This window comes from Syngnathus scovelli, chromosome 6 (genome assembly GCF_024217435.2).
Source record: "Syngnathus scovelli strain Florida chromosome 6, RoL_Ssco_1.2, whole genome shotgun sequence".
Taxonomy (NCBI): Eukaryota; Metazoa; Chordata; class Actinopteri; order Syngnathiformes; family Syngnathidae; genus Syngnathus; species Syngnathus scovelli.
The window spans coordinates 20376639-20390000 of NC_090852.1; the positions used below are offsets into that span (position 1 = coordinate 20376639).

Genomic DNA, 13362 nt, shown 5'->3' on the forward strand with positions numbered 1-13362 from the left:
TTTCTGGGTGACTTGTGAATTGTGTGCTCGTGCTTTTCAAAATGTGACGACAAGTCGCCGCTTGACGTTTTGAAGCTGTGCGTGGAAAATGGAGCAGAGCAACCTCCGGAGACTCTTCTGCGCCTGTGACGTCAACCAGTCCGGTAAAATCGAGTTGGACGACTTCACGGTGGTGTGCCGGGAGCTCAACGTGGCCGACTCCGAGGTACAGACGTTGTTTGGCAATTTCGACACGGACGACGAAAGCAGCATCGACTTCGGCAGCTTTGCGTCTAGGTTTCACGAGGTGTTCCAGGTGTGGAGCGTGACGGCCTCGCCGCCGGGTATGGACTTGGCAGTCGGGTTCGATGCGGAATGTGCTGTGTCGGAAAGGTGAGCTCTCTTCCTTGCACCATATGGAGGAGAAGAATACATACCGTGCAATATTGGATACACAAAATACAAATCCATTCAAGGTGTGAACGCTTGCCTAGTCTTCTCCGTTTCTAACGCTGCCATCAGGCGGTCGTGCTGCCCTCTGCAGCTCCGTCGGCAGCTTCGGCCGGGCTCCGGCCGGGCTCCGGCCGGGCTCCGGCCGGGCTCCGGACCGTCGGGACCACAGCCGCCCATAAACATTTTTCAAGGGGATACTTTGCTCCGACAGTCTCACTCAAAAGTTCAAATTATTAGTCTATCTTCATAAGGAACAAAGATGCAAATTAGAGCTGGAATGTCTTTTTTTTTTTTTTTACCCCCTCGTGATGGTTGCAGATGGGCCGGGAACCAATTAATTCAAATAGGATCATTCATCAAAAAATGTCTTTCTTTTTTGGTCTTGGGAATGTAAATATTGCCTTTGAGAAAGTATCACTCAATTGATGTATTTTTTCTATTCCATTAAAAAATACACATTTCCAATCATAATGTGATTCATAAGGGATAGATTTGCTTTTGTGTCATGAAACTAATTACGTAGATACAGTCAAAGGTTTTTCAAATTGAGCATCTGACCCATTTAAAAGAGGAAGGGCAGCGTGTCAGAAGAGGGAAAGAGGCATCGTTTTCATTTGCTGACACTCGGTGGCTCAGCGTCAGGAAATAGTTGTTGGAATCGAACGAGCGTACAAAGCACCTGACGAGTGCAGAAAGCCACTTTCCGTGGTCAGCCCTGGGAATTTTTGAAGCGTGACGTAAAGCGTCAAGTGACATTCCTTGCTCAAGGAAGTGGTGCGACGCGTGGCCGCCAAAAGCCACTTTCCATGCTCAGCCCTGGGAATTTTTGGAGCGTCAAGTGACGTGAACCGTCAAGTGACATTCCTCGCTCAAGGAAGCGGTGCCACGCGTGGCTGCCGTCGCCGCTGCCGCCGCACCTGTTTTGTCTTCACCTCGCATCCGGATGCAGGTCTATCTTTAGCCGGCCACATATCTGGTGCGGCCTCATTTCCCATTTGACTTTTCCATTGTGTGGACGCAGAGCGGAGGACATGAACGGCAGCCGTCCTTTGGAACTCGAGGATGACGCGCAGCAGCGACTCGCGGGCACGGAGGAAAGAGCCAGGGCTGAGGTGAGGGATGCGTTTCAATCCAAACAGCAGCCTCGCATCCAAAGCCGTAAGAAGGGATTGGCGCTCGCTCGCTTCCTCTTCAAAGAGGCTCTGGTGATGACGGATTGACTTTCTCTGACCGCTTGGCTTTTGTGTCCAAAGGAGCGCAAAAAAATGGAACAAGTCCTGTGCAACGTGCAGAGGAAAGACGAGAACCAGATTGCCGACCTGGGGAAAGACGAGAACCAGATTGCCGACCTGGGGGCTACGGCAGAGCGACTGTCACAGGTGGGCCAAAACGCAACAACGACTGACCGACCGACCGGCCAGTAGCTTCTGGTATAGTATAATATAGATAGATATTCTCCACAAGAGAGACACAACTTGTGCAAAATCAAGACTGTTGTGGGAGTTTACGTTCAACTCGTGTACCTGACAGCAAGAAAACAAGTCGCGTTCTGGTTTAGTTGCTTTTCACGCAGTCAAAATTCCAAGGGTGCCGAGCTTCCCCCCCCCCCCCCCCCCCCCCAAAAAAAAAGACAGCGGCTTTCTTTCCTTTATGGGTCCAACCTGATTGGCTCTTTCGTCACGTCACTCCAAGTTGGCTATAGTGTGGAACTTGCATCATGGAATGAAGTGCCAAACCTTTGCCATCTAAATTTGGACTTGATGACGTTTATTTTTAGTTCCTGCATCTCTTGCTCGAACAAGTCCTTTGAATTAGATTCTCTTGCACGGCGGTGTCCGGAAAAACAGGTTCTAGGACAGAGCCCAACACGGAATCAGGAGTCACCTCAAACTTTCGTACGGTGACGTCTCAATGTTTCATTAGCATTGCATTGAGTGAGTGGTGCAGGCAAACAACTACAAAGTAGAAGGAAATGATTTCCATTCAGCATTTGGCTGGTAACCCATTTCGGGGTGTCCCCCGCCTCCTGCCCGATGACTGCTGGGATAGGCTCCAGCACCCCTGTGGGGACAAGCGCTATAGAAAATGGATGGATGGATTTTCGAAGCGTGCTCCTCAGCTATTTGAAGCTTTTCTTAACAAAGTCATTGCTCCGTGTGCAAATAAGCCACGAGCGGCAGGCACGGCAGCCGAGTTGACTTCTGAAGGGTTTTTGTGCGTAGAGTCGAGCAGCGTCTCGCTTGGCCCCCTCTGAGGAGGAGGAGGAACCGGAAGTCAGCAGGCGCGTGGGCCAACTTTTCCAGGTGAGTTCATTTGGGGCGAGCGGGGTTAGGGGTCGCTCACCCTCACTCAGCTCACATGTTTTCTCAGGAGAACAAAACGCTGCGTTCGTTGCTGCTGCGGGCCCAGAGCGACGTGGGTGCGCAGTGCTCCGAGCTGGACGAGCTCAAGAAGATGTACGCCGACCAACGAGCTCAGTACCAACGGTCAGCAGCAGCAGCACCGCCGCCGAGCGGAAGCGCCAAACTGCCTTTTGATTCTCACGTCCTGACGTTTGCGTTTGTGGCCGCAGAGAAACAAACGAATTAAAGAAGATGGTGATCGAGTACGAGTCTTACGCCACTCAAGTCCAGATTCTCCAGTAAGTGTCTCTGATAGGCCACATCCAGAAAGCAGGGAGCAGGACTTGCTGGTTAATACTGCTGCTGCTGCTGCTGCTGCTGCTGCTGCTGCTGCTGCTGCTGCTGCTGCTGCTCTTTGAACACAAGCCAATGGTTTCCAACAAAACAGCATTTGTGACAGAGCACATTTATCCTTTTTGCTCAATTTTACTTCTTTATTTTTCTTCCAATGAATTCAAAGTCGTTTTTGAACATTTATGTCACGTAGCCTCGACTCAACCACGACCTGGATGACTTGGAATATATGGTGAAAAAAACCCCCCATAGTTTAGTTCTTCATGCTATTTTTCATAGCCATTGTGACAGGATGCTCAATGTGGCGTAGTGCAGCCAATTATTCTGTTAGGGTCACTTTATTCTACTTTGATTTTTGTATTTAATTATTCGTTTGTGTGCAAATGTCCAAATCCACTTTCCGGTTGTTGCGAAACATGCATCAAACTAACTTTTATTCAGGCCTTTTTTTGGAGCAAAAATTAGCATCGCTAGTAGACCAGGAAATGACGTCAAACGTCACGGGAAGTTGCCGGCCGTCGTTAGGGCTGTGTTCTTTGCCGGGTCCCTTTCAAATAAAAAAAACAAATTGTCCCCCAAAAGAGGTGTTGAAAGGATCACCTGACGTTTCTTGGCAGGGACTTGAACAAGCAGTTGTCCGACAGAAATGCCAGCCTGCGCACCGAGTTGGCGTCCGAAGCCAGACGCAAGGCAAGTCTGCCGGAGTCCATTTGACGCAAAAACCCTGAGCCAAAGTTGCCTGACCTGACCTGACCTGACCTGACCTGACCTGACCTGACCTGACCTGACCTGACCTGACCTGAGTTGACCTGAGTTGACCTGAGTTGACCTGAGTTGACCTGTTGTTTGTCTCCTTCTGTCCTTGCAGCTCCCTGCCAAGAATGAAGCGCCTGCTTGGCGGACCAAGCCCATCAGGTAGAGCACCCTCAAACACCACAGGTCTGCCTGCATTTCAATAATACCATCTGTATTTGGAACTATTTGCGCTGATTTTAAGGAGGTGACTGCTAAAATGAACTCGTAGGGAGTTAACGTTCGCAAAGTGACTGGAAACTATTTGGTGCTTTTCCATTTTGTCCACACGATAGGATGATGACATAAAAATGATGGAACCTTTGCGCTTAAAAAAAACCCCAAAATGATGGAAAAATTGGAGATGCTAAGATATGAACAAAACACTGCCATTTTCTTTGTTTGTGAAAGAACACAAAAGCTAGTAAAAAGTTACTGTATGTTGGAGGTAGGACTGGAAAAGTGAAAAAATATTTGCAAGTACATGAAATATTTGTGCGCTTGCGGTGGGGGGCAGCTGCGGGTCCACCCTGTCCAACGTGTCCCTGTGGGCCGACAAGTACCTGGACAGCGGCGTCTCGCTGGCCCCGGACACCACTGAGAGCTCAGCCAGCGACCTGGACCAGGACTTAGACACGGACGACGGCCGAGGCTCCACCGAGACCATCCACCGCAGCTACTCTTGCGCCCACTCCGACCCCGAGGTCATACACGGGGCGGGGCTGGGCGAGGCGTGGCCGCTTCAGACATAGCCTCGTCATCAATGTGTTTATCTTTGTCGCAGCTGTTGGACGCCAAGTCCGAGGCGGGGCTGTCTTTGGCGCAGAGCTTCGGTTCGACGTCGTCCATGCGAAAGCAGCTGTCTGCCTTCGCCAAAGAGGTAGTCGCCACTCACCCCCCTAAAGTAGATTAATATGTTCAGTCAACAACAAAGGTGGCAGAAAAACATTGGTTTTCGCAATTGAAAAGGAAAATCCAATCTCCAAGAAGGTCACCAGAGTATAGACCGTGTATTAATAGTTTTTAAAGAAGGAAGTTTAAAGAAACACTGTTCTTTTTGGGAATCTTAGCACAGTCATGATGAGAATAAAGCCAAAACAAATCACTTTAGAAAAAAAAAGCTGTAGTATTGCATTTTAAAAACGTATTTAATTTAAATGTGAAAAAAAAAAAAAAAAAAAAATTGTCCCTGCGAGAATATACTTTTATTGGCCATATATATTGTTCTATTAGGTACGCTGTCAGTCTCATGAGACAATCCAAAACAAATCTTTCTTAAATGAAAGAAAAAAAGAGAGCTATTCTTCTTACTGTATGTTGACCTTGACAAGGCGGCTTTGTTGGTTCCCATACTGGGATCAAAGCGCTCTGGAGACTTGCGACCTAGCATGCGGCGCTAACCCTTGTGCTACGTTTGGCTCAGCAGGCCGACCTGGACGAGCCTGACGGCGCCTCGCCCATGTACCATCTGGTCTTGGCGGGAGACACCGGAGCGGGCAAGTCCAGCTTCCTGATGCGGCTGGTGCTCAACCAGTTCAGAGCGGACATGCAGACCACGCTCGGTACGTTGGCAATGGAAGTCGAACGGACCCTCGCTTTGCTACATTGCAGTACGCTACACCAGACCTAACGTGAAGCCCAATTGTGCTTTTTTTTTTTTTTTTTTTTTTTTTTTTTTTGCTGTGTCAGGGGTGGATTGCCAGATCAAGAAGATGCTGGTGGACGGACAGAAGACCAACCTGCAGATATGGGACACGGCCGGACAGGAAAGGTGACGCAATCATTCGCATTCAAAAAGAAACAAATACAAGCAAATGCGGGGCGGGGAAGGACCCAATGTACAGCTGTGCGAAAAAGAGGCCCATACCTTGAAATATTGCCCAACAACCCTGGCCCACCCCTGCCTTCCTGCAAGTTGTACTCTTGTGGATTTTTCAAACTTGAAGCTGCAATAATATGCATTTATTTCAGCGATTTTTTTTGCATACCACTCGAGGGAGCTCCAAAAAATGAACATATGACAAAGAACTCTCCACTTTGGACTACTATACTAAGAAAATTAAATGAATGATAAATATATAATATACGACTATTTTCTAAAAGGTGTATTTTGTCGAGAAGTTGTGATTGGTCAGCATAAAACGTTGTAAGACGTTTTCGCGCACAAATAAAAATGCAGCTTTAAATTCTGCTCATGAAAAAAGATTTTCCTGCTCCTGTTTTGACTTTGTTCTCATACTTTTTCTCATCTTTATTCATTTGCTCAATGGATAACGAATGCTTTTTTGTTTGGCGGCAGGTTCCGTAGTATCGCTAGGTCCTACTTCCGCAAAGCCAACGGAGTTCTTCTCTTGTACGACGTGACTTCTGAGAGCAGCTTCCTCAACATCCGCGACTGGCTGGATCAGATTCAGGTAGCTACTTGTCGTTGCCGCCGCTGACCAAAATGGCTCGCCTCCCTGGCGTGTTCTGCTCTTCGTCCAGAATGAAGCGGAGGACAAAGTCCCGGTTTGCATTATTGGCAACAAGGTGGACATGAGGGAGCAGTTGCCCGCCAAACGCTGCGTCAGCACGCTGGAAGGAGAGAAGTTGGCTATGGTTTGTTCAATTGCATTCTTGCAGTGTTGATTTACATTTCCTGGAGCTTGTTCAGTCTGAGCGTGACTATCTGGTGCTGTTGCAGGCGTACGGCGCCTTGTTCTTCGAAACCAGCGCGAAAGACGGAACCAACGTGGTGGAAGCGGTGCTCCATCTGGCCAGGTTGCTTTCATTTGTTTTCCTTCGGCTCTCGTTTGGATGACTGACTTTGTGCTGCCATTGTTTGTTCCTTTCAAAGAGAAGTGAAAAAGAACGTGAAAGCGGAGAAACCCATGCCCAAGACATCTCCGGTGGACCTCTTGGCCACAAACGCCAAGAAGACTTTTGGCACATGCTGCCGCCTATAGTAGATGCACGTTTGGGATCAAATCATCTGAAATTTTTGGAATGAACTGTGTATTTATGTAGAATTCTTGCTCCTGAAGGTCATTTTATTCTCATCATTTTTTTTAAATGGGATATTAACCTCACTTAAATCCAAATAAAGTTGTCTCTATTGCCTGCAAAAAACACTTGTACAAATACCAATATATTGTATATAATCTGTGTATGTTGATAGGCTGCATACTTTTATATTTACTGGCTTGTAAATACTTTTACCAATTCTATATTTCCCTATTGTTTTACAAGCCAAGTGGGATAATTGTTGAGCACTTTGTGAGGTTGAATGAAACACTGTACCCTAATGTAGACAATATAACATCTATTTAAACACGTCACTAGTCGAAGCACCACCGCCCCACTCTTTATAATACAGGTGGTTCTTTTTTTTCTATTAAAATCTTCTGGGAAGATAGACACGAAATTCTGCTTTGGTTGGTGTTTTCTGTTATCTTGCAGTCAAAGTCCAAATTCAAATCCAGTTGAGATGTGGTCTTCCACAGCTACGTGATCGACTCACAGCAAACGTTTGATTTCGGTCATGTGACGCGGAAATGACTGCTGCCAGCCACAGACGCCGAATTCCGACGATTCTTCCTGGTCAACGGTTGTAAATGATTGCGTTGATTAAAAAAGAAAAACTTTATTTAACTCTAATTTTAACTTTGCCGTTTTAGATAAGCGGGTATTACGTCGCAGTCATGTGCCGCGGAAATGACGTCATAGGCGGAACTTCCGCCGAGATTCAAATCCGTGAGCGCGGGTGGCCGCGAGCGGGACAGCGGATACAAACACGACAATTATCAACAGAAATATCTTTATTTTCTGCTTGCAACTGGACCGTCTAGAGCATACACGGTAAATACAACTCATTGTTTTTAAAAAGAAGTACTTTTGTAGCCTTGAAAAACGAGTGAGTGTGGCGGAGGGGGGGGGGGGGGGGACGTTGAACTCAGCGTCTGCTGCCAGCCATTGACGCCGAATTTCGACGATTCTCCCTGGTCAACGGTTGTAAATGATTGCGTTGATTAAAACATAAAACTTTATTTAACTCTACTTTTAACTTTGCCGTTTTAGATAAGCGGGTATTACGTCGCAGTCATGTGCCGCGGAAATGACGTCAATAGGCGGGAAATTCAAATCTGTGGGCGGGGCTTTCAACAGTGGTAGCGAACGAGACACAGTGGATAGTAACACGACGACTAACAAGAGAAATATTTTTATTTTCTGCTTGCAACTGGACCGTCTAGAGCGTACACGGTAAATACATCTCATTGTGTTTAAAGAGATTTACTTTTGTGTAGTTTGACCAAAGTTGTCGATGTAGCTAGCGTTAACTGCATTAGCAATATGTGGCTGAGTAGCTAACCCGCGAGCGAGACAGCGGATACAAACACGACAATTATCAACAGAAATATCTTTATTTTCTGCTTGCAACTGGACCGTCTAGAGTGTACACGGTAAATACAACTCATTGTGGTTAAAGAGATTTACTTTTGTGTAGTTTGACTAAAGTTGTCGATGTAGCTAGCGTTCACTGTGTAATAGCTATGTGTAACTAACCCTAGCTGAAACGTAGTCGCGTTGCCTTGTATCTTTGAATGTCTTGAGGGTAAATGTTAATGTTTAATTTCATTCCTTTAGGTTACATGGTGTTTGTTGGCTGTATGTTTTCCACTGTAAGAAGAATGAATATACACATCAGTTGGAGGCTCGCATCATTGACCAGGCGCTACAATGGTGAGTAGCCCTTTCTTCCTCCATTTATGTTAAACACCTCCTATTTCATGTCTAACAGTAATTGATTTAACACATAACCATAAGTAAATTGTGTGTGGGCACTCTCAATTTAACATGTGTGATTATACTGCCTAATCTGTCACTGAGTATATTGTTGCAAAGTAATATAAGAATTGATCCAAAGTTGTAATTCAGAATAGTTTTCAAAAGACGACCATTAGAATTATATACAAATCTGATTACCCTGAACATAACAAGTAATTTCTTAAATCACAAATTCTATTCAAAGATTTGGTCAGACTGCTCAAATGATGCCTAACAGTATTTCATGTAACACATAACCATAAGTAAATTGAGTGTGGGCACTCTCTAGTTAGCATATGTGATTATACTGCCTAATCTCTTACCGAGTATGTTGTTGCAAAGTAATATAAGAAAAGATCCAAAGTAGTAATCCAGTGTTTAATAGGTTCTATCAGGGCTGAAGTCAAAATTTGGCACCATCATGTGGTGAAATTTGGAGTTGCATCACGTCCAATTTTGCCTGGGAACAAACAGATTAAATAAATCTTAGTCTTAAATAAGCCACTCCTTCTCAAACAAGTAAACTCTGCCCATTTTGCGCAGTAGATGTTCTGTTAATACCTAGTATTTAAACAAAGTCATAATTTAAATTACTTTCAACATTCATTCATCCATTAAACCACCGTTATTCCACTCGCTCTTATTACCAACTCCTATCAATTTAACTAAGCGTTTAATACGTCCTATCAGGTCTCAAGTCAAGATTTGGCACCGTACTTTTTTGAAATTTGCAATTGCAGCAAATCCAATTTTGCCAGGGAAGAAAAATAGTCTTACATGTTCCCATTAAATAAATTAAATAAGTCTTGCTTGTTTCCACTCCTTTTGAAAAAAGTAGTTTAAAACGAGGGCCCTTCCCTCAACCTTTAACCCTAACGAGCCCTAACCCCGCACGTCACATTGTGTTGTATCTGCGAATGTTGCTTGAGGCCAAATGTTAAAGTTTTCTTTCATTCCTTTAGGTTCCTCGGTGTTGGTCGGCTGTACGTTTTCCACCGTCAGAAGAATGAATATACAAATCAGTTGGAGGCTCGCATCATTGACCAGTCGCCACAATGGTGAGTACCCATTTCTTCCTCCATTTATGTTAAACACCTCCTATTTCATGTTTAACAGTAGTTGATTTAACACATAACCATAAGTAAATTGAGTGTGGGCACTCTCAAGTTAACATATGCGATTATACTGCCTAATCTGTCACCGTGTATATTGTTGCAAAGTAATATGAGAAAAGATCCAAAGTTGTAATTCAGAATAGTTTTCAAAAGACGGCCATTAGAATTATATACAAATCTGATTACCCTGAACATAATAAGATATTTGTAAAATCACAAATTCTTCAATTCAAAGATTTGGTACATTATCAGACTGCTCAAATGATGCCTAACAGTAATTAATGTTACACATAACCATAAGTAAATTGAGTGTGGGCACTCTTAAGTTAACATATGTGATTATACTGCCTAATCTCTTACCGAGTATGTTGTTGCAAAGTAATATAAGAAAAGATCCAAAGTAGTAATCCAGTGTTTAATATGTCCTATCAGGGCTCAAGTCAAAATTTGGCACCATCATGTGGTGAATTTTGGAATTGCATCAAATCCAGTTTTGCCTGGGAACAAACAGATTAAATAAGTCGTAGTCTTAAATAAGCCACCCCTTCTCAAACAAGTAAACTCTGCCCATTTTGCGCAGTAGATGTTCTGTTAATACCTAGTATTTAAACAAAGTCATAATTTAAATTACTTTCAACATTCATTCATCCATTCAACCACGGCTAGTCCACTCGCTCTTATTACCAACTCCTATCAATGTAACTAAGCGTTTAATACGTCCTATCAGGTCTCAAGTCAAGATTTGGCACCGTACTTTTTTGAAATTTGCAATTGCAGCAAATCCAATTTTGCCAGGGAAGAAAAATAGTCTTACATGTTCCCATTAAATAAATTAACTAAGTCTTGCTTGTTCCCACTCCTTTTGAAAAAAGTAGTTTAAAACGAGGGCCCCTCCCTCAACCTTTAACCCGAACGAGCCCCAAGCCCGCACGTCACATTGTGTTGTATCTGCGAATGTTGCTTCAAAGTCAAAGTCAGCTTTATTGTCAATTTCTCCACATGCCAAAGACACAAAGAAACCGAAATTTCGTTCCCCCCTATCCCACGGTGACAAGACATGGCTCACAACAGACAAACAAGTAAACAAGTATAACAAAAGCGTGCTGAATAAATAATGAATAAATAACACAACAATAAATAAATAAATAAATAAATAAATAAATAAATAAATAAATAAATAAATAAGAGGAGCAGAAAAAAAAGGAGCAAGTGCGCGTACAGCAGACATTCCCGAAAATAGCGCAACAGTGCCGCACGCTACGCAGAAGGGGGTAGCGAGTTCAGGGCCCTAACAGCCTGGAGAAAGAAGCTGTTGGCGAGTCTGGTGGTGCGGGAGCGCAGGCTCCTGTACCTCTTCCCAGAGGGTAGAAGCTTGAGGCCAAATGTTAAAATTTTCTTTCATTCCTTTAGGTTCTATGGTGTTGGTCGGCTGTACGTTTTCCACTGTAAGAAGGATAAAAGTCCAACGGTTGGATGTTGGCGAAGACGTCTCCGGTGAGTCCTTCCTTCCTTTTTATTCATTGGAAGTCACAGACAACAATAGATAAAGTAACACAATGTTAGAGGTAACTACATTTGTCTTAAATTGGATAGATTACTTCTTCCCACACCATTTCAAACAAGTAAACTGGCCATTTTGTGTGTTTATACCTAGTACTTATACAGTCATAATTTAAATGAACAAATAAGATTCATTCACTCACCCACTCACTCATTCATTCAGAAGATCCAAAGTTGTGTGTGCTGTGTAATTGAGAATAGATCTCGTTACTCCACTTGCTCATATGACCAACTTCTATCAAATTAGCTATTAATACGTCCCATCAGGTCTCAAGTCAATATTTGGAACCGTAATTTGTGGAAATTTGCAATTGCAGCAAATCCAATTTTGCCTGGGAACAAAAATATATTAAACTAAATAATTCTTCTTCCCATTTAAATAAATGAAATAAGTCTTTTCTTCCTAGTCCTTTTTAAACAAGTAAACTGGCCATTTTTTGCAGTCGTGTTTATGTTCATACTTAGTATTTATCCAAAATCATAATTGAAATGACTTCATTCATTCATTTTTGAAATTTGGAATTCCACCATATCCATTTTTCCCATTAAATAAATAAGTTTTACCTTTTCCGTTTAAATAAATGAAATAAGTCTTACTTCCCACTCTTTTTCAAACAAGTAAACTGCCCATTTTGTGTAGTATATTTTCTGTTTATACCTGGTATTTATACAAAATCATAATTAAAATGATTTAACTAACAATTAAGTTAATGAACTTATTCAAAAGAGTCTTTAATATGTCCTATTAAGTATAATATTAAGATTTGTCACCATCCTTAGGTATAATTTGGATTTGCAGCAAATCAAATAGACAAACGCATTGGCCAAGTTATTTTAAAAGAGCGTGTGGGGTGATGTGATGTCTTTTTTGGGATGATGTTTTGCATTTGTGATGTCATACTCTGTTTTTTGTGATGTCATATTTTTGGTTCGTTAGGCTAGGTGCTAGAGGCTTGGTGCTAGAGGCTAGGTGCTAGAGGCTAGGTGCTAGAGGCTAGGTGCTAGAGGCTAGGTGCTAGAGGCTAGGTGCTAGAGGCTAAGGTCTAGGTGCTAAGGTCTAGGTGCTAAGGTTTAGGTGCTAGAGGCTAGAGGTTAGGTGCTAGAAGCTAGGTGCTAGAGGCTAGAGGTTAGGTGCTAGAAGCTAGGTGCTAGAGGCTAGAGGTTAGGTGCTAGAAGCTAGGTGCTAGTGGCTAATGTGGTTAGGTGCTAAGGTCTAATGTGGTTTGGTGCTAAGGTCTAATGTGGTTTGGTGCTAAGGTCTAATGTGGTTTGGTGCTAAGGTTTAATGTGGTTTGGTGCTAAGGTCTAATGTGGTTTGGTGCTAAGGTCTAATGTGGTTTGGTGCTAAGGTCTAATGTGGTTTGGTGCTAAGGTCTAACGTGGTTTGGTGCTAAGGTCTAATGTGGTTTGGTGCTAAGGTCTAATGTGGTTTGGTGCTAAGGTCTAATGTGGTTAGGTGCTAAGGTCTAATGTGGTTAGGTGCTAAGGTCTAATGTGGTTTGGTGCTAAGGTCTAATGTGGTTTGGTGCTAAGGTCTAATGTGGTTAGGTGCTAAGGTCTAATGTGGTTAGGTGCTAAGGTCTAATGTGGTTTGGTGCTAAGGTCTAATTGTGCTAGGTGCTCATGGTCTAATGTGCTATGTGCTCATGGCCTAATGTGCTATGTGCTCATGGCCTAATGTGCTATGTGCTCATGGCCTAATGTGCTATGTGCTCATGGCCTAATGTGCTATGTGCTCATGGCCTAATGTGCTATGTGCTCATGGCCTAATGTGCTATGTGCTCATGGCCTAATGTGCTATGTGCTCATGGTCTAATGTGCTATGGTCTAATGTGCTATGTGCTCATGGCTTAATGTGCTATGTGCTCATGGTCTAATGTGCTATGTGCTCATGGTCTAATGTGCTATGTGCTCATGGTCTAATGTGCTATGTGCTCATGGTCTAATGTGCTATGTGCTCATGG

The 13362-nt window shown here is 43.6% G+C and overlaps 1 protein-coding gene and 2 long non-coding RNA genes across 3 annotated transcripts; 2 read left to right on the forward strand and 1 right to left on the reverse strand.

Annotated features, from left to right (window-relative positions):
• The first annotated feature begins 88 nt into the window (after nt 1-88).
• Nucleotides 89-7323, forward strand: rasef2 (RAS and EF-hand domain containing 2). Its single transcript, XM_049722409.1, has 16 exons — nt 89-372; nt 1454-1544; nt 1686-1811; nt 2655-2735; nt 2803-2918; nt 3005-3073; nt 3746-3818; nt 3997-4043; nt 4438-4624; nt 4705-4800; nt 5344-5482; nt 5610-5691; nt 6220-6334; nt 6405-6518; nt 6604-6680; nt 6757-7323. Exons 1-16 carry the CDS (start codon nt 89-91, stop codon nt 6863-6865), a joined length of 1806 nt encoding a protein of 601 aa, XP_049578366.1. The 3' UTR covers nt 6866-7323.
• Nucleotides 1420-2016, reverse strand: LOC125970325 (uncharacterized). Its single transcript, XR_007482054.1, has 2 exons — nt 1782-2016; nt 1420-1751 (listed from the first exon to the last, which is right to left on the reverse strand). It is a non-coding gene; the product is annotated as an uncharacterized lncRNA (long non-coding RNA).
• A 619-nt stretch (nt 7324-7942) lies between the features above and the next one.
• On the forward strand, nt 7943-12797 carry LOC125971006 (uncharacterized). Its single transcript, XR_007482320.2, has 4 exons — nt 7943-8159; nt 8544-8639; nt 9686-9781; nt 11249-12797. It is a non-coding gene; the product is annotated as an uncharacterized lncRNA (long non-coding RNA).
• Nucleotides 12798-13362: the final 565 nt, after the last annotated feature.

Excerpts from the sequence above, each read along its gene's own strand:
- rasef2 (XM_049722409.1), top strand. The coding sequence starts at position 89 with ATGGAGCAGAGCAACCTCCGGAGACTCTTCTGCGCCTGTGACGTCAAC. Across the intron at positions 4,044-4,437 it reads TGGCGGACCAAGCCCATCAG|CTGCGGGTCCACCCTGTCCA; the intron begins GTAGAGCACCCT and ends GGTGGGGGGCAG. Across the intron at positions 5,692-6,219 it reads GACACGGCCGGACAGGAAAG|GTTCCGTAGTATCGCTAGGT; the intron begins GTGACGCAATCA and ends GTTTGGCGGCAG.